At 39.3% G+C, this 21646-nt stretch overlaps 1 protein-coding gene across 7 annotated transcripts in view; it reads right to left on the minus strand.

Moving 5' to 3' along the window:
* NHSL1 (NHS like 1) overlaps positions 1–21646 on the minus strand; it is a 241304-nt gene that overhangs the window by 54353 nt on the left and 165305 nt on the right. For 6 of the 7 annotated variants that reach the window (XM_041737087.1, XM_041737072.1, XM_041737097.1 and 3 more), the window contains exon 2: positions 17331–17483. In XM_041737087.1, coding sequence (XP_041593021.1) covers positions 17331–17483 — 153 coding nt within the window. Of the gene's footprint in view, positions 1–17330; positions 17484–20429; positions 20996–21646 lie in introns of those variants that run through there. The other variant, XM_041737107.1, reaches the window with a different exon arrangement.

A 21646-nucleotide genomic window follows, 5' to 3' on the forward strand; every position in this document is an offset into this window, starting at 1 on the left:
CTTGGTAGACCAAAGTTTTAAATATAGAAGAAAAAAACCCAACATCATACCACTGGATGGTGATCTAACCGTCTTCTGAATTTGAACCTGCCTTGGCCTCCAAACTTTCATGTTATTAGTTATACTTTTCCTGTTAACATTTTAGACATGTTAAAAGAGTCTACTCCAAGATGCTTGAAAGAGTTATTTTCAAAATAATTTTCTCTGCTGGAAATCCTTGATGAATTTCCACTTTCCATGTTTTAAATTTATTAAGTCAGTCACAATGAGCTAGAATATGCAGCAGTTAAAGACAGTTCCAAAACCTCAGTGACTTAAGAAACTAGAAGAATCTTTGCTTCACATTCTCCTGATATAATCAGCAGTAGCAGGGGATCTGCTCACCAGTCTCTCAGGGACCAGAAAAGAGGGAAGCACCTGTGCTAAGTGATCACACGGCGGCACAATAAGAATGTGGTGCCTCTTACACTGGCTCCTAAAACTTCAACCAGAAATAACCTCGAGTTACTGTGGTCCTATTTCTTTGGACAAAACAAGCCACATTTAACCATTGCTAGCTTCAGAGAGGACAAGAAAGGACCACCCTACCTCATGAGCAAGGGGGAGAATGAGAATATTCCAAACTGCTCCAATGACTCTTCCAAATGGAGAGAGAGAATACTGAATCAAAGACTTTCCAGATCCTTGTTACTTATGTAATGTTTACTCCCAATCTTTCTTGAATAAGGCTGAGAGGCTTTTGATGTGGAATTTCCAACAGCAATGAAAAGCTACTGTGTTTTAGGAACAGATAGTTCACCATTGGGAGGGGCTCCTCATTGAAGAGCAATTGACTATCCTGAATCAAGACAGATCAGCCCCACTTTCCACACGTGAGGTCTAGGGGACAACATTTTAACCTGCTGGAAATTCAGATTCCGCCTCTGTAAAAGCTGGGACATTACTCCATCAGGGAAGCTGTCATGGGACAAATATTTTAACAAATATTTCTGAGTGCTCTGCTCTCTGATGTGAAAGCCGAAGTAAGGATATGTCAGAGCTTTGCACAGAACCCTCCGCGGGGGTGCTCAGAGAATGGACACTGCTGCCAGAATTTACTACATAGACTAGACCACCTTCCGTTTTTTTAAAAAGATTTATTTATTTATTCATGAAAGACACAGACTGAGAGAAAGAGAGGCAGAGACACAAGGCAGAGGGAGAAGCAAGCTCCTTGCAGGGAGCCCGATATGGAACTCGATCCTGGATCCCAGGATCACAACCTGAGCTGAAGGCAGGTGCCCAACTGCTGAGCCACCCAGGCATCCCAAACTCTTCCACTTTTAAAAGCCAGTGAGCAATCCCATAACAAGATATGCTTGGCTGCACAACTCTTTACGATTCCATTATTTTTACCAAGACTTTGGCTACATCTTTACCAAATCATCATGAGGCTGTATTTCTTTTCCTAAATATGTACGGCACTGATACTTGGATTTTCTTTCAACTGCCTGAGCATTTATTTCTAAATACTTTCAATCTAAAATAGAGCTAAAATATTTGAATTGAGCTAACTGCAGAATTTACAGTTATTATCTAATCAGTTTTACATGACATGAAGCCTCATACTTAGGGGTATCGTTACACTGGTCAAGTATCAGCCAGGCACTTGGTAAATGTATTTGATATATTGTAACTCTTCGAGGAAGGAGAGGAAAAGGACTGAGGGACTTTGATCTGTAATAAGGGTTGATCTGTGTCCCTGAAAAAGATGTGTTGAAGTCCTAACACCTAGTACCTATGAATGTGGACTTATTTGGAAATAGGGCTTTTCCAGATATAACCATATTAAAATGAGGGCACTAGGGTAGGTCCTACTCCATTATGACTAATGTCTTTATAAGAAGAGAGCCCATGGGACCATGTGAAAACATAGGGACAATACACAGAAGGAAGGAAGAAGACTGTGAAGACAGATGCAAAGATTAGAAGTTATGTAGCCACAAGCCAAGGAATGCCCAGAGCCAGCAGAAGCTGCAAGGGCAAGGAGGGATTCCCCCCTAGAGGTTGGAGGGAGCATGACCCTGCTAACACTTTGATTTTGGACTTCTGGCCTTCAGAACTATATAAACAATAAATTTCTGTTGTTTTCCAAGCTACCCAGTTTGTGGTTCTTTGTCATGGAAGCCCTAGGAAATTTACATAATCTGGAACCAGGAGATGCTAACATAGGGAAGAAACTTACCAAGGAAATGACAAGAATGTCAAAGCATCACTGGAAGAAACTAGGACAGGAATTGGACATAGGGAGACGCTCATTTGGCTACTGGAACACTGTGCGACTCTGCACTTCAGGGACTTATCTCTAAGTTACCTCTGTGGTGGGAAAGGCAAGATGTGCTAACTGCTCTCAGCCGACAGAGCAGTCACTGTTTCATAAGAACTGTGATGAGGGCTCCATACGAATAGACTACTGTTCCAATTAGCGCTTCACACACAGTGAGTCATTTACTCTTCACAACAACCCAAAGAGATGGGGACTGTGCTGATCCACATGTTACAGACAAAAACTGAGAAACAAGAAGCAACTTGCTCCAAGTGACAGAGCCAGTGTTAGAATCTAGGTGCTCTGGCCCCAGAACTGGTGGTCTTTCCTGGGGTTAACAACTCACAGAAGACCACAATGCTGTGATGAGAAACTACCCACCTCCACTCCTCTTGGGACCACACTCAACATATAAAAGAACACTAGCCATTACCTAGGAAATCAATACTTTCAGCTTGGGAGTCTAATGCCCCTAACTCTTTCCTAGAAAGAAAAGATGTTAAACTAGCTATATTATAGTTTTTTTCTCTACATTTACATTTTTTTAAATTTTTTTTAAATTTTTATTTATTTATGATAGTCACAGAGAGAGAGAGAGAGAGAGAGAAAGAGAGAGAGAGAGAGAGAGGCAGAGACACAGGCAGAGGGAGAAGCAGGCTGGCTCCATGCACCGGAGCCTGATGTGGGATTCGATCCCAGGTCTCCAGGATCGCGCCCTGGGCCAAAGGCAAGCGCCAAACCACTGCGCCACCCAGGGATCCCCTACATTTACATTTTTATAAGAAAAAAAGGAGTATGAAATGAAATAAGTAAGTGTTTATTCTTAAAGAATTTTGATATCTAAGATCTTCCGAAATTAAGATTAGGAAAAGATTCGTTTCCTTAAGGGCAAAGCAAGTCTGCAGTGAAAACACTATGTATCATATTGAAGTAATGAAAATATTAGCAGACTCAGCATTTTAAGATGGAAATGGAATTCCTTTGATTCCCTTTGGAAGTTATTTTATAAATTCTTAAATGATATTAGTTATACATATCAACATAGCCTGTATATTACCATTGTCACTTCCCAAGTCCTCACAGATGATAGCAGTCCAGGTCCTACGGGCCTGCGGTGTTGGTAGTCATGCTTATGGGGAGCTCACCTCACTGTGCTCCTTCAAAAGACAGCTTAATCCAAATGCCACCCCCTTTGAGGCTTTCCTCAAACCCTATCTTCTACAAAGTCTTCCTTAGTTCCTCCAATCTTCCACGCCAGCCTGAATTTTTCAATATTATAAGCTATATTGCATATTCCTCAGAACCTCATTCCTGCCTTGTACAGTTACAGAGGTTCAATTGATGTGTCTGATGTGGTTCATGAAAGAAGAGCAAACAGAAGGAGTGTGAGCTACAGTAGTATCTACTGCCAAAGATGGCAGAATCATAGTTACAAAAAAGTCATTTGTTCCTAAGACAAGTCTTTCTCCTTGGTAAGTCATGTATTAGGACTCTAAGGCAAAGCTTCCCCATCCCATATTTCTCCATTAATTCACAAATATTTATGAAGCATCTACTACTTGCCAGGTATATAGGCACAGAGGCTTCTACAGTGAACAGAACAAAAATTCCTGTCTTTGTGGAGCTTATGTTCTGTTAGAAGGTCCTAAATGCTAAGAGAAAAGCAGAGCAAAGAAAGGAACAGAGAGTGGTATTTGGAGCAGGCCTCACTGAGTAGTGATATCTGAGCAAAGAAAGTAGGTTCCATCACCCTAAGAAAGAGCTAGAGGAAAGTCTGGGGTGAGAACAGTGGGAGACGTGGTTAGACAGGTAAAGGAGTGACAGACTATGTAGGGTAATGAGGGCTGTAAGGACTCTGGCTTTCACCATGAAGCTGAGAACTCACCTCTGGGGACTTGGAATAGAGAAGTGACACAATCTCACTTGCATTTATCCCCTTCTTCCTGCTACCCACTTCCCTAAAATGTGAGGACTCAACTCAAAACTACTCAGACACTTAAATTCCAAATAAACCTCAGTAGGAGTTTCATTGTCACCTACAGGAGGAGAAAGCTAATCGTTCAGTGATGCCAGTAAAAAGTACATGGACATTTTTACCACTCTCTGGGATAATTCACCACAGTTGATTTTAATTTTGTCATTCCTCAGATCCTGTGGGTGGTGTTAATGTTTGCAGGTATGAACTGCTAGGAGAGTTTTGAAACATTCAAATCAAAAGCACAATTCTGGCATTTCACAACAGCAGAGCGTTCCAGATGTGCCATATTTTTAAATCTGAATGTGGTTTCTTTTTAATAGTACCAAATCTTTCATAAACCTCCTACTGTAATTCAAGGTCATAGAAACTAGGAGAACTCCATTTTCAAAATTAATTATAAAAATAATGGTCATGAGGTACTGCTTCAGTGAGAATGTCCTATGATGAACCATTGTCTAAAAAAGTCCTTTTTTCAGATCACTGATTTTTAAAGCCATTACCTCTGACACTCAATAAATGTATTATTTTCTAACCTGAAAGCCCTTGGCCATCATTATTTGATTTGTGTTTAAAGTATTTCTGGGGGAATTGAAGGAGAAGAGATCCTGTAGGTGTCTTACGGATTACAAAACCCAGGTCTAAAGTTTCTGAAAGATCCAGATTTCCAAACTTCTATCCCTCAGATTTATCTATCAGATTATCAACAACAGAGTAAAAGGCCAGTTCTATTATGTATCTTTATCCAGGAGTGGAGAACTGAGAACACATAAGACTACAAGCATGTATGCTTAAAAGAAAATAAATTCCAGTCCCAACAGCTGTATTAGGTATTATATAGAAAGCTTTCAAATAATTTGAGCTTTCAAATAACACATAGGAAAAATTTGTTGCCCTCAAATATTATGCTCCATAACCATTAGAGAATTTATTTTAAGATAATATAAACCAAAATGTATTTTAAAACAGAGGAATTTACCTTCTAGCTCATTAATTTATTGGGTTTGGCAACACTGGAAAAAAAGATCATTCTCATACTGTATTTTGGATTCTGGCTTGCCAATTAGGTATATTGGATATTCCCAAAATACATTTGGATTTTCCACAAATTCTTCAAAACAGGTGAATTTTGATTTATTTGCATTGTTTTTAAGAATCAAAAATTGGAATAATTGAGAGATTATAGATGTTCAAACATTTTAAGTTCCTTGGTTATTTGTAGCCCACCAAGTGAGCTGAAACGCTGTGTTAAATCTTAAACACATCATAAGTTTAATATAGATCTTGGATACCAATATGGATATTTTTTTCCTACATAATTTGACAGCAATTTTACATGACAGATTTCAAATAAATATGCTGTTTGGTTTAATATTAGAATAACAATTAGTTCTTTCCTCCCTTCCTCTCTTCAGAGTAAAAGTTTTTACGTAAGTTATACAGTAATACTTATAATGGCATAAAAGCATGTTATTTGTATATGAAGTAGTAAAGCCAAATTTATCTTCCAACAAATGCATAGTCCATAAGATCACTTCTTTGCCAATAGTTACTTCAATGATACTTATAATCCAAAAAACATAAAAAAGATAAAGAGAAAATATATGGCTTTAATATAAATACAAACCTTCCTAAATTCTGAAAGCAATATCTCCACCTGATTACTGTGGTAATCTCCACCCAGTCTTCTGCTTCCACCTCAGCCCCCTAGCGGTGAACTTTTAACAGAGAACCTGACTGAGCCGCCTAAAAACAATGAATCAGATTATGTCACTCCTAAATTCAAATCTCTCCAATGGCTTCCCAGGCCGTGAAAGGAAAAACCAATGTCCTCCTAATGGTTTCTAAGCCCTTCATGATCTGACTCTGAGTGGTTAGCAGATGCTCAGGGAGCTAAGTGAATGAACAATCAGCACTTGAAAGGGTACTTTATCCTTGAACACACTTTCCAGTGTGGGCTGGGGCCAGCATCCATACAGAATTTTATGGGGGTGGGGCCCCAATCACATGTTCAGGAATAAGCAGATGAGGGAAAAGCTGATAGGATTGGGAATGGGAAAAAAATATAAAAAATAAAAAATAAATAAAAATAAATTAAAAAAAGGGATTGGGAATGGGATAGAGAAGGTGATGTCCAATACTCAATCAGGGTTACCTATCCAAGGAAATTTAGTCTCAGTAGAATTTCAGGGAAACTGAACAAATCCAGTATTTAAAAACTAACTGTAGGGGCACCTGGATGGCTCAGCAGTTGAGCAGCTACCTCTGGCTCAAGTCATGATCCCGGGGTCCTGGGATAGAGTCCTACATTGGGCTCCCTGCAGGAAGCCTGCTTCTCCCTCTGTCTATGTCTCTGCCTCTGTGTCTTTCATGAATAAATAAAAATAAAATTTTCTATTAAAAAAAAAAAAACCTTAACTGTATATGAATACCACACTAAAGATTTCTGGTCAGATAAGAACCAGAGAAAGCTCCCAGAAGTTTTCGGTAGGAGAGTATGGAAGAAGACAGGAGATGGTGATGGAATGGATGCCTGTGAAATGGATAGGTTTCTTTGCCTAGAGAGGGGAGAAAAATGAATGACAAGCAGATTGTAAAATTCATAGGCTTAAAAATTATTTTAGACAATTCCAAATGACTTGTCATTTTAATCTACATAGTGGGATTGGGGAAATAAAGTGATCAGCATTGGGAAGGTGGAGCATGACAAAGAGAATATGCACAATTAACTGGTCATCAGCTCAAAAGTCCAACAGGAAATGAGTCTGTGGCTAATGTATAAACCTGCATTGGAAAGAAACACCCTGCTCCCAATCCTAGGACCAATATCTCCCTCACTGACATTAAACATCATAGGCAACTTCACTTTATGTGGAAAGGTTTTTAAAAAGGTCATTTTGACTAATATCTTCCCTCTATGGTTAATTTCTATTGAAGTGGAATAAAAACCTCTCAAAAATTAGGAATTAAAACTTAAGCAGCTGGATAAAACTCTTAGCTTTATTTCTCACTGCAAAACTCAAAGGTGATTTTCCATTGTAGAAAACTACTTTTTAACATTTCTTCTCTTCATATGCCCAGATGAATTCAAGGAGACTCAAAGGACTAAATCTGATTGAAATTAAGGTGAACCGCTTTGTGGTGCCCATGATTCATGTGAGCGTGTAAAGAGTTTGCCAGTTCTGGTTGAGTGGCACCAGAGCGCAGCCAAATTGGAGGTGATCTCATTTCACTTTAGAATGAGAAAGCTCTATCACTGGCAGTAGTGGAGCATCACCAAGGTTACTCGATATCAAATAACCTGCAAAGATTCTAAACCACACCAGAGACTTCAGTGTATAAAGAGTGATAACAAACCTTATCCACAGTACCTTCAATGTAGCATTTTTATGCTGCACTGAGTGAAATATAGAGGCCACTCAAGTTACTCACTTTATCGGGAATTAAAACAGAATTGCTGAAACAGCAGACTAGCCAGGAACACAAAAACAAAACAAAAGCCTTTTGTTTAAACAATCCATAGTGCTTTGTTAAGACCTGGACCATTTAAATGACTGTCTTTGCTATTCTATCTTTTGTGCATTGCTTACCATTAGAAAGAGGCAACATGTCTCTTAATCTACTGAAAGAGCAATGACTGTTAATTTTCCCTTGCTCTTGCATCAGACCTCCAGCTCACAGGTTAACTACTCTTTCAGGGTTTCCCCACTCAAGAGTAGTTAGCATTATAAAAAAATTTCCCGAGCCCTCAAGTCCAACTAGGGAAGTTAAACAACCTCTTTTGTATATCATCCCCATTATGTTAATTCCTTATTTTTGTCTTTGCTTTTCTCTTTCCTCAATTGAGAATTTAATCCTTTGTTTCATCAGGTTGGGCAACTATTCCCAAGGACAAAAATTACAAAAGAAAATTAACGAAATACTAACCATTAAAAAAAAAAAGCTTTTAATAACATATAACATTAACATTTGTCTTTGAAGAGTCAACCTAGTTAAATTCACAAGCACTGAAAAAGAGCATCAAATTAAGTCATCCTTCTCACCAAAGCCCTAGCAATATAGTAGCAATAGAGTGGGGGCCACATTTCAACCAGGCCTCGAATACCACCCTAATGAACAACTTCACCATTTCTTTTGCTCCATCTCAAAACTTTTCCCAAATCTCTGTCTAGGAGATAAAGGTGTAAACCTGACCTCCACCTGCGCCGAGTTCACTGCCTACTGCCTCCTGCCTCCTCGAGGAATGTCGTCCTCCCCATTTTCTCTTGTATCTGTGACCTTTCCCCCTCCTTGTTGGGCTCCTTTTGCCTACAACCATGTTTTAATTGGTTCTAGTTTTTGTTTTTATTTTTTAAAATATTTTATTTATTTATTCATGAGAGACACACAGAGAGAAGCAGAGACATAGGCAGAGGGAGAAGCAGGCTCCCTGCGGGGAGCCTGATGTGGGACTCAATCCCAGGACCCTGGGATCACTCCCTGAGCCAATGGCAGACTCTCAACGACTGAGCCACCCAGATGCCCCTGGCTCTAGCTTTTAAAACAAGTAATAATATTACCTCTATCTTGTCACCACCTCAAAATAGTGTTCCTTTTCTCTTTCTTTTGCTGACATCAATTTATTCTCTTATTCTTTACTTCCCTGTTTCTCAAAAAAAATCACTTGTGTTATTTTTCTGGTTATAAAAATAATTCTTCTCTCATGAAATCTGGCTTCTTACATCCAAAGCCTTCCTTGAAACTGCTCTTTTGAAGATCACCAATATCAGCCCAATGTCCAGTTTAGTGTTCTTTCTTCCGACTTTCTACCCATCTGGGAGCCTCATGATGAGTGCCCATCCTGACTTTTTCTTCCCCAACTACTTGTTTACTAATTTCTCCAAAATGAAGGCTTCCAGGCTCAAGCCTACGTACTCCCCATCCTCATGTCCTCACCCCTGCATTTTCACCCCTTGTTCTGTGGCTTTGGCTCTCACCTCTCCTGAGCTCTAGGTGACCTTTCCAGGACCTCCACAGATGCAACAGTGTTTATGATCCAATGAAATAATAAAAACAGAAAAAAAGAAGTCTTTAATAACATTACCATTTGTCTTTGAAAAGTCAACCTAATTAAGTAAAACACCAGACCGTGTGTCCTGGGGTCATACAAATGACAAGAAGAGGCCCTGCTCCCAATGGTCTTGCTGTTGGGCAGGGAGATAAATGAGTAAACACAATTATGCAGCACACACTAAATGGTTTAATGGAGGACTGTAAGGTTTTGTGGGAATGTATGGAAAAGTGTTGAAGGTGTGCCGGGGGCTGCCCTGGAGAGTCCCAGAAAGCCTCGCGGGGTCTCCAACATCCACCAGACGACTCTCCTGGGGAAACAGAAGTTAGCCAGGTGTAAGGGATGATGATGCAACAGGAAGAAAGACAAGACTGGGACACGCAGAAGAGAAAGAGAGCACAGGACAAGCTAGCATTCCCATGCAAAGACTTGATCCTCACACGTGAAGGCACAGGTGAGAGCCTGGGTGGAGGGGTAGGAAGCAGAGGGAGAAAAGGTGGTCTGGTGGTGAGACTAGACAAACAGGGTGCAGATCATGAAGGTTCTTAGCTGCCAAGGAGCTTAAGTTTCATCCTGTCTGGGAGAGGGGCTCTTAGGGAATTTTTAAACAAAGGAGAGGCATGATCAGATTTATGTTTCAAAGACAACACCCAGGGGCAGGGGTGAGGTTCAGTGATACCAGCCTCATCAACCCTGTTACTCACACATACATCTTATCTCTCTGGCTGGCTTTAAGCTTCTGGGGCAAGCAAGAACGTCATTCCTCTGTGACTCAGCTACAATATCCAGCCCAGTGCTTCATTGGCAGGATCCACTTAGAAAATTTATATGTCAACACAAGCTTAGATTTTAGATAGCCCAGTTTGCTTAGGACTTAAGCTCAGCAGTAAATTCTATCCTTGTGCCAAAAACTTTCATGTGTCACCCTTAAGCAGCCAAGTACTGAGAGGCCAATTAGAATTTTTGAGCTTGGAAGGGAGCTTAGACATCATCAATTGTTTTCCAGAGCAGGAATGCCAAAGACAAAAATGGGATATGGCTTTCCAACATCCCACTGGCCACTGCAGGGCACTGGAATCAGAATTCTGGCCTCATTTTCTTGACTAGTTAATGACAACCGAACAAAATGTTAATGCTGCTATATTTTAGGAAAGATGAGACAATATATTCCCTACCCCTGTTCAGTGGCTTTTTCAGAATATGTACCACTCTCCCCACCTGAATTCTAGACCTACTTTTATTTAAACTAGAAAAAAACATTAAAATTCTATATGAATGAGTCTAAGTAATTTAATGTTTCTTACTTATAAAATATTAAAAATAAACCTTTCCTTAAACAGTGATACTTCCCCCTTCTCCTTCTACGTAAAGGATTCTTCAGGAAGAAGACAAGGAATAGCCCCAGGCAAAAAGAACACTGGGCACTAAATCATTAGTCCCCTTATCTTTCCCTTATCCTTTCTATAATCTGGGCCCTTTTTTTTAAAAGTCCCCTGAGGTACTAATGACCTACTATAGTCCCCAAAACACATACCAAACCATTAGAATGAAACAACAGTTACAGGTATTTGACATACCCGAAGTCCCATGATGGAGTTTGCCTCCTTTACTTCTCTTAAACTTAAGTTTCAAAGAAATTAAGACTGCGTAAAGAGAAGATTTCCAGAGCAACAGTGAAGCCCTACCTTTAGGCATCCACAACCTAATGTGCATTCCCTAAATGAATTGGCTCACCAAACCAAACCAACCAAACCAAACCAAACCAAACCAAACCTGCCTCCAGCCTTTAGATTCCAGTGACCCCTATCCCTATGACCTTTCTGAGTTGATGGCAGGCATCAAATAGATAAGTCTCCTCAGTGTCCGCAGGATCTGAGATCCAAATAGGCCAGTGTGGGCTGAGCGAGAAACCCAATTTCAAATCCTGACCTAGTCATCTATCAACTGCAAAGCAGCTATAAATGAACCCATTCACTTCCATGGGCCTTGGGTTACTTACCTACAAAATGAAAAGGGGGTTTATTAATCAAATGATGTGGGAGGGCCCTTCCAGCTCTAGCAATCTAGGCTCTTTCACAGGTTGATGCTGAGTGGGAGAAAAAGTCACCTTGTTTATATGGATGAAATGAACCTGAGTGTCAAGTGTCTGAGACTGTCCCTTGTTATCTGATGATGTTTCTTGCTCTGTTCCTCTCTCCCTCCACCCCACAGCATATCTCAGGAGCATCACAGGTAGGAGGGAGAACATTGACAGCCATTTGGGAAAGACGGCTGAGGTTTATAATAAATCATATCTGTATTCCATTGCACTTAAATAAATGCACCCTTCCCTCTACAAACACTACTTCCAATTTAAGGGGCAGGTACTTTGAGATACTTTACAAAAGTAAGTTCATCTTACTCCCATGAACACATATATTATGATCTTTATTTTATAGATGAGAAAACATGTTTAAATAGTCAATGAAATACTCTCAAAATTAAACTCAAGTCCTAGATACCTCATACATAACAGGCAGGATTTGAACCTAGGTATGACCCATACTCTTTTCATTAAACCTGGATGTTCTCCTATTGTAAAGCAAGAATAAGAGGTTTCTGGAATTTAAGTCATATTCTACTTTCTGACCAGGGTAATGGTTTTGTTGGTATTGACTTTATAATTATTTGTTAAATTGTACATGTTTTAGGCATTTGTATTATATGTCATAATTATTTTAAAAGTGACAAAAAAAAAAGAAAAAGAATCCAATGTTTAGCACAGGTGGGCAAAGCAGATGTTCATCTTGGGTATGTCTGAGGTGGTGAGATAAGATAGCCAAGGCACCTCATCAAATCCAGAGAGAATCTCACAATCCTTCCGAGAACAAACTTATCTGTCTAAGCCAAAAGTGAACTAGGATACTTTTTTTTTTCCTTAAGATTTTATTTATTTATTCATGGGAGACATAGAGAGAGAGAAAGAGAGGCAGAGTCACAGGCAGAGGGAGAAGCAGGCTCCTTGCAAGAAGCCCTATATAGAACTCCATCCTGGACCCAGGATCACGCCCTGAGCAAAGGCAGACACTCAACCACTGAGCCACCCAGGTGTCCCTAGGATGCTTCTTGACATAAGCAGTAGATGCAATGACCCCTACATAAAGTCTCTATGTCAGGAACTGTCAGATGAACCTGCCTGAAACTACTTGGAAACCTTGTCCATAATTTTAAGAACAGTGTACCATTCTCCAGTGGTGAGCAGGTTGGTGTGCATACATACACACACACACACACACACACACACACACACACACACACAAAACTACAGTTTTTAACCAGTTGGTATCAACAGTCATTTATTCCCATTGTAAATCCTCAATTCCTATAATAAATATAACCGCCTGACTGTGAATGAACACAGGCCAGATCTAACATTCCTCCCTGTGCTCTCACTTCTAATTTTAGAGCCACAGAGCCGCTGACCTGCTAAAATGAGTTTATTTCTTCAGGAAGGATAGCTGTGAATAGGGACATTTTTGATACAACAACAGATGCTCTGTGAACTAATTCTGGCAAGGAGTGGACATGGACATAGTAACGAAACTGCGTGTCAAACATACTGTGAGAAATTTTGTCTCTCTCTCTCCCAGGTTGGGCTTTTGGGGGATGGAGCCTTGAAAATAACATGTCTTTATTTCAGCTCTCAATATGTTCATAATTGTTGAATGAGGTCTACAGTTATGAAGAAATAAAACCTGAACCTTTCATGAAACTTAACCATGCCCACGCCCCCATCCCTCAGTTCCCCTTTCCCATTTAATGTGGCCCTTTTAATAATGCTAAAAATGATTCAGATACTTTGTTAGAGAAAGGTTACCCATCATCACATCTAACTCAGATGAGGTTCATGAACTGTTCAAACAACTATGAGATTAAAAGGGTAGAATTCTTCCAGAGATTCAGTAAAAAGCTAAGTGAATTCTTTATAGATAATGGGATCGATCTTCAGAAATTAACTATTCATTGCCAGCCAGATGTTCTGTTGAGCCAAATATCAAAATATTATTCTTAAATCTAGGTACACAGGGACGCCTGGGTGGCTCAGTGGTTGAGTGGCTGCCTTTGGTTCAGGGCATGATCCCTGGGTCCCAGGATCAAGTCCCACATTGGGGTCCCTTCAGGGAGCCTACTTCTGCCTATGTCTCTGCCTCTCTCTCTGTCTCTCATGAATAAATAAATAAAATCTTAAAAAAAGAAATCTAGGTACACGTTTGTATCGTCATTAGCAGTAAACCACTACCTAAATCTCTAGGAACAAATCAGCAAGATCAAATCATTTGCACTAAGAGCATGGTCCATCAAATTCTATCAAGTTCTCCAGAGATTAGTCAACAACAAATAAAAGATCTCTATTTGGACCAGAATAGAGTGAACTTGCACATAGAACACACGCTTCAGGTATTCCATATGCCGTTTTACACACTGTGCCCATCTCCTCTTCAATGGGGGGAGATGAGAGAGTGGGCAAGTGGAGAGGGAGGTGTCTCCCAATGCTTTTCTTTTCTAGCTGACTAAGCTCTCTACCTGCCTACTGTACATCATACACATTACACCATTTTCTATTTACTTCAGTCTTGACACAAAGTTGCAAGCTCAGCTCTTTAAAGTTAAGGATACATGAAGTTAGGAAACTTAGCTTTATCATGTAAACATTTTTCATGAAACCCATGCCTTCCTCACTCTACTGACCTTAGGCATTTCTGCATTACTTTAATAAGCAAAGGTTTATGACACTTAGTTATTAATTTACTAGTATTTATTGTATCATTTCCCTCCATTACTTTATGATCCTTGAGAGGACAGCTAAGCTCCCATAGAACCTGACAGAACTTACACGACGAGCATTAATGATTATGAAAAAGCACAAACCTATTTAATATTAAAGAATAGTATTCTTTCCTTAAAATTATGGACAAAGTCACAGTAAGAGGTGAAGGAACAAAATTCTCATTGTGAATAATTAGCTACCTCTCTATATTTTAAGCAAAGAACACTGAGGTCAAATAATCTTAGACCAATAGCTTTATACAACCCCATACCTTAATAGTGCCATATATTCAGGGACTGGATTTTTTCTTTTTAATCTTCACTGATAATGAGGCAATAAATGCTCTGCACTTGTGTTTATTGCAGGTTGCGAATATAGTATATGGGAAGTGTGGGATGTGAAGTTCTGTGCGTGTGATTAAAAGCAAATAAATGAAGAGGAGAACAACTCAGAGGCTCTTTTTCATTTCACCTTTCTCAATCACTGTTTTAAAAGTTATTATTTATCTAAAAATCTCTCCAGGAATATTTAAATCCAGGCTTTAAAAGTTGAGTTCCACGAATTTTCCACAGTTACTAACTTTATTAATAGTAAATCCCTTCAATAAAGCATTTTAGGACATTAGAGCGATTGCTAAAACATTTACCTTTTCAAAATAAAATTCAAGGGTAGGTAAAACTGGTGGTGATGTTATTTTATATAGATCTACTGAATAATCAAAAAGAAAATAAAATCAGAAAAATCTATATACAGATGTTCAATTTTCTCAGGGAAGAAAAGAGAAGCTCTGATCTGATACTGGAAAATACATGAAAGAGGTAGTGAAGCACAATTTCCTGGAGAGTGATCAAAAGAAAAAAAAGCGGGGCCTGAATACTCAAACTCACACATACCTTCCTGAAAGCATTCTCTACAAGCCAGACCATGCAGCGCTCTGTTGTTCATGGCTCAGAGAGAAATGTTAACAATGGCACTGCCTCTGGGGTTTGTCCTGGGAACTGTGCCATTTAATATTCTTATTAATTATTTGGTGGAAGAGATGAGCTATAAGTAGAGAAGCTCTTGGTCATAATGTACTGAAGATAAATCACTATGTAGTGAAGGGATGTAGAAGAAATTTTGGTTGGATTTAAGTACATCACGAAGGCAACAAAGGTCAAGGTACAATTCCAAGGCCGCACAAAAGAGCCCGACTAATGCAATTTTTTCCTCTTAAGCTTATAGTCACTAAATATATAGGTTAGGCAGGCTAAATGAAAAAGGGGACCCAATAATCTCAGCTCTGGATGATCCAATGCCAAGATTATAGGATACAAGATACTGTAAGATCCATAAAGTAATCTAAGCATTAGAAAAGATTCAAGGAAGAAAAACTAAGGCGATCATTTAAAATGTCTGTATAGTTCTATTCGGAATAGTAAATCTACTGTGAATCTATTGAAAGCTATTCCTTCTTTCTCAAAGCATAAATTATCTGCTTTCTCTAATTCCTCTATAGCAATTTTTGGCACATCTCTTGAGAATTTTTCACATGGTGATCTGTACCAACGAAGTAAGTATAAATTCCTTGAGAGCCAAGACCATGCCTTTGTAGTCTGCACTTCTACCAGAATAAAAGATTTCTAACAAATGATATTAGAGGCAAGATGATGCTTCAGTTAAGAATATGAGCTCTGTAGCCTGGGATGGTCCAGGTTTAGGTTTAAATCCTGGTCCTAACATTAACTAATTTGGCGATTTCAGGCAAATTTCTGATCTGTGTGTATCCATATCACCACCTGTAAAATTTGCCTAATGATAGTAAACAGGATTATTGTGGGGATTCAATGAGATAACACGTGTAATGGACTTAGGACTGAAACTGGCATATAGACAAGTGTTTGGTAAATACTAGTTGGGGTCCTTGTGCTGGGTTTTCCTTGAGTCAATAACAGATTTCTTCTAGATTTCAATATTTCCCAATTAGACTAAGATACAGGGCACCCAGTTAAACTAAATTTCAAATTCAGATAAACAACAAAAGAACAAGTACTTTTTTTTAAAGGTTTTTTAAAAAGTAATTTCTAGGGGATCCCTGGGTGGCTCAGCAGTTGCGCACCTGCCTTTGGCCCAGGGTGTGATCCTGGAGACCCCGGATTGAGTCCCTTGTCGGGCTCCCTGCATGGGGCCTGCTTCTCTCTCTCTGCTTGTGTCTCTGCCTCTCTCTCTCCATGTTTCTCATGAATAAATAAATAAAATCTTTAAAAATAATTTAAAAAAATAAAATAAATAAAAAGTAATTTCTATACTCAAAAAGTGGCTTGAACTCAAGGCCCTGAAATCAAGAGTCACACGATAGCTCTGACTGAGCCATCCAGGCACCCCAACAACAAGCATTTTTTAAATAAAACAATGTCCCAAATATTGCCTGGTAGGAGAAAACTGGTAGAGGCAGCAGCATCTGGTAGAATAAGAACATTAGTTTGCTTTTTTAAGGAAAAAGTCTCGAATCTTAAAAGACACTCCTTCTTCTTTAAAGAACTTCTTTATCAGTTTTAAGAAGCCTTCCTTGCCACACATTGACACTTCCTAACATCCACAGTAAAATGAAGTAAAAACGAAACTTTTAAACTAGCTATAGGAGTATACTCTTCCTCTGTTTCCTACTGACCACGGTGTACTCTGCCCATCTGTTGACAGAACCTATGCTTAATAGAAGAGCAGTTGGGTGCTGTAACTTCTGAAAAAACAAACCATTTTGAACTCCTTCAAAGTCTATATATATAGGTCCCCTTTCCATCCAACCTGAACTAAATAGTACGAACCATTACAAAGTATCAGCTTTAACAAATTTGTTTTGAATACTTACAATGGCTTAAAAAAGGCAGCAGCAAAATTTCACATGTCAGCAGGGGTTTATTTGGATTAAATTAGGACTGGTGATTTTTAACATGCTAAAGAGTTGCTAAGCAGGGGTGGGGTATTTGAGGATAGATTTGCATGCCTGTAAATTGGTAGGTTTCTACAGAGACCAGAACATATGAGGCATGTATTAGGTTGTAAGTAATTATGATCTCCTCTAAAAAAAAAACAACCCAGCATGCTATATGTTCATTATAAATAGGTCTTCTTTTACAAATAGCAATCAGATTTGTGCTTTCAATTCTAATGGTCAGTGATCCAAGAACAGCAAGTTTGCAGGATGCAATCTTACCCCTCAATACTGATTTGAGGTTGAGCTTGGCTTGGCGGTGCAGGTCCTCTACACAGGGTGGTCTTGTGGTGGGAAGGAACACATTCTCCTGCTGGTGCCATGGAGCAGTGTAGTGGACTGTCCATCTACTCTCCTCATCTAGGTTGGAAACCGCTGTAAAAAGAAAGGTAGAATAAATTCTACGTCAAAATATGCTTCAGTGGCTCCAAACATTTTACGTCAAGGTAAAATTTTACATCCATAGCTTAAGGGCCAACAGAGGGGAAATGGAGCAAATTCTGGATGAGGTTTAGTCTTAGGCTCCAGGGGTCCGTCCCACAGTGTTTTGTCTCTAAAGGGAAAGCTGAAACAGAACAGCATCCCCCACAATGTTTTGGTAGAATTGCTTCCCAGCATCTTAGGCCTTCCCTTTACTCCAAAGTTATCAAACAACTGAGAAAACTGAAATTGATGGAGACCTCCAATTCCTACATAACTCTCCTGCAATGAGTATTTATTATCCAATTGTACTATGCCATTACATCAGTAAATGTTAGATTATCAAGACAGCAACAAATTTCCTATCAAGAGGCAGACACCAAATCTTTCCCTTCTAAAGCATTACATTAAAACATCATTGTAATAAATTCATTTTTTTTAAAAAATTAAGCATAAACATTCAGTGGGATATATTTAAATAGCATATCTAATGAAGTAGAAATCAATTTGTGCTACAAAATTTTCTCTACATTTCCTGCTTTCATGGAATACTTTTTTTCATGGAATACTATTATGTTAAAATAAATTTTTAAAAATTTCAATGCAATTGACCAAACATATTCCAATTCAATTGAGTTTTCCCAATACAAAAGAGTACATCAGAGGGGAAATGATAGGTAATATGAGAGTACCCTGAATCTCCATAGTAATTTTCCTTGATTCCCCTAGGGCTTGGGATCTCTATGTCTATTTCATGTTTTCCTAAGTACAGACTGAGTTGGGGGTACCAGTGGAACCCAACATGAAGCTGACAGCACCAATCATATCTATTAACAATTTTTAATCCTTTCTATATATCTGCTGCTGTAAACCAGATGTAAGGAGAGACTAGAGAAGTTTAAGAGAAAAACCCCGTACTAATAAGGCATTTCCTGGAGGTGACAAGTAAAACCAGCAGATACTGGAATTGTAAGCCAGGGCAAGTCTTCCCTGACCCTGATCTATGCTGTAGGGAGCACACTGAGCATACACACTTGTATAACACAGTATGTCCCTGGAAAAGAGACTGTAAGATAGACTATCAAAATAAAATGAACATGCATGCATCAACTACTGAACCCTTCTATCTGAACATATTTCAAATTAACTCAAAGTACCTAATAGCACAGTAGAGCTATTATAAAGATGAGTTGAACTAATATATATAAAGCATACTGTGGCAGAAGCAGTGAAATTAATCTAATGGAGCCGCTGACTTATGAGAACTATCGCTGAAGGGGAACTTGGCTTTCCTTAGCACTTCCGGGAACCTGAGTCATAGGTTAGCACTACCCCGTAGCCCAGCTTTTCCAGAGCTACTAAATTCTGTAAGCCTCATCCCTAAATTTGTTTCTCAAATCATCCCACCTTCTCCATAAGTTGCTACATGGTAAAATAAACATTGTAGACTAGACATCAAGCTAAAAACAGAAATGGCTGTGTGCGTTGCTTTTATTTTTTTTTTTTTAAGATTTTATTTATTTATTCATGAAAGACACAGAGAGAGAGAGGCAGACACATAGGCAGAGGGAGAAGCAGGATCCCTGTGGGGAGCCTGATGCAGGACTCGATCCCAGGACCCCAGGATCTTGTGACCTGAGCCAAAGGAGATGCTCAAATCACTGAGCCACTCAGATGCCCCTGCTTTCTGCTTTTAATATTTGACAAAAGCAGCATGTAAATTAGGTACCTGGTATTTCCTGTAACCTCTTGTTAAACAAATGTTTTGCATGGTGCATGTAATTATCAATCTTAATACATAAAATCCACAAAGACCTGACTTAGCCCTTATGCATATGCCTTAGAATCTCGCCCAGGGCGGAACTCCCCCTATGTCTCCCAGAGTAGCCATGGTTAATTGCAATGTTTTGTGCTAATGTGCATTTATTTGGAAGACTGAATTCCCATACTTCATAGTTGAAAAAGATTGAAAAGTGAAACTTCCTACTTATTCCCAGTTACAAATCAAATCCAAGTAATGGTACTTGTGTCTGTGCAATCACACCATCAGCCCCACTGTACAGCTACCAACTGGCTCCTATGAAAGAACAGTTGTCTTTTCTCTGGAGCATCTCATTCTTGGCCAGGGCAGATTTTAATCAGTCCATCCAAAGACAGCCTTCCACTGAGGGAGCTGCATAAACTGAGCCCAGAGGGCTGTTCTTTGTTACTTTCTCCAATCTCTCTCTTACCAATGCTCATGTCCATTCACATTTATCTAGTTTAAATCACTGGTCCCAAAACTAAACTAAGCCAACAGCCATGTAAAAACAAAGCCATATATTTGTAAAATCTATACTCTGCAGAGAATGAAGCAGCACCTGGATTAAAGAAATGTAAACCAATGGTAAGCACATAATGAGGACATGCCACAAAAGCTGTGCACTTTACAGTGACTGATCAGTCTAGACAGAGTTTGTCCTGGAGCTCTAAAATACATAACAGAGAGTTCCAGGAAGTTTTAGAGGATCATCCCCATCAAAAATACATGATAGATCACACACAGCCTCCCTGCACCGTTAAGCCAGAGAATCAAAAACACATCTATCAAGGCGGACATAAGGTAAATACAAGGTTCCCCCCCCCTTTTTATCAAAGGGCTTCTTTTGACAAACACAAAAGAAGTGAATTCACCTAAAATCTCAACCATAAATAAATAAGACATGCTAAATCACATAATTCTGCCCTAGAGTTATAAAAGTCTGAGGTATTTGAACAACCTGGTAGAGAATGAAATTTAACTTGTGCTACTTATCTTTTCATATTCTAATTCCATCACTCAAAAAGATGTAATACATAAAACCACACACACACACACACACACACACGCACACAGGGAGGGGGTTAGGAGAAATTACTTACTTTTTTTCTTAAAAAGTTTAATTAAAGACTTGATCTTTGCATTAATGAAGGCCACCATTTCCAGAATGCCTACATAGGGGTTAGAAATTTAAATCATATTAAAAGCTCAGCCCATCAGGCAGGTGGTAAGCTGTATCCTTCTGCTCCAGATTCTAACTTTCTTCCTCCGGGCTCGAATCCTTAGACATCTGCCGGGGATGCTGATGTAATGTTGAGGTTGAGTTTACTGTCAGGCAGTTACAACCCATTAACAGTCCTTGAACCTGAGAAGCTCCCACTGAAACCTAATCTTTAAGGCTGAGAGCCGCAGTGACAAAGTGTACAGAAAGAGAAAGCTAATCAGAGTTCTTATTTGCATGATAGCCACATCAGTCTTTCTGCCTCGGTGCTCATGTATTCACTTTCTCTCCAACAGATCAGAAGTTTCTCGTCTCTGGAGTCCAGGAAAATAAGTAGATTTTCCTCTATGCCAGTCAAGGTGAAGCAAATGTATTCCCCATTTTCACTAGGCTACCAGGAACTTCCAGGTCTTTGTACTGGAACCCACAAGTCTTACAGCGAGTCTGGGTTGGTTCTTTGACTCTCCAGTTAATTCAGGCATTTGAATGGATTTGGGGGGGGGGGTGGAGAAAGAGCCAAACTATTGTTTCCCCGACCACGCCCCCCGGCTCTGCCTCCCACACCAAAGGAACGTTTTACCAGCAGTAAAACTTTACAACAGACTCTCCTTGGAGCAATAAGTGATCACTTGGTTGCATTTTCATGCAAATTAGTACCTCCTGTTTTCACACCCAGTTGTTTTTTGTTTTGTTTTGTTCTTTTGCCAGTGACTGAGAATCAGCATTGCAATTGTACCTTAATGATTTAAATCTGTATTTAAATTTAATTATCACCTAAGCACCTGGTCTAAAAAAATTCCACTCCCCCCTGAGCCCGTCCTCCTGACAGAGAACAGTAATTCCAAACACTATTTAGGTTTCTCTTGAACTTGAATATATGATACTGGGTTCTGGTTCTTTTGTCCATTTGCAATTAACCTCCAAGAACTGGGGAAGTAAATTGAAAGGGAAGAATCTGAAATAATAATACACAGGATGGCACTAGGAAAATAACTTCTGGGGTAAAGGGACTGGAACAAAAAGGAAATGAACACAGATAGAGAGATACTAAGAAAACAGGAAAAGTCAAGGAATGATGCTTTATACCTCTGCCCAGTT

This window comes from Vulpes lagopus, chromosome 2, assembly GCF_018345385.1.
Source record: "Vulpes lagopus strain Blue_001 chromosome 2, ASM1834538v1, whole genome shotgun sequence".
Classification (NCBI taxonomy): domain Eukaryota; kingdom Metazoa; phylum Chordata; class Mammalia; order Carnivora; family Canidae; genus Vulpes; species Vulpes lagopus.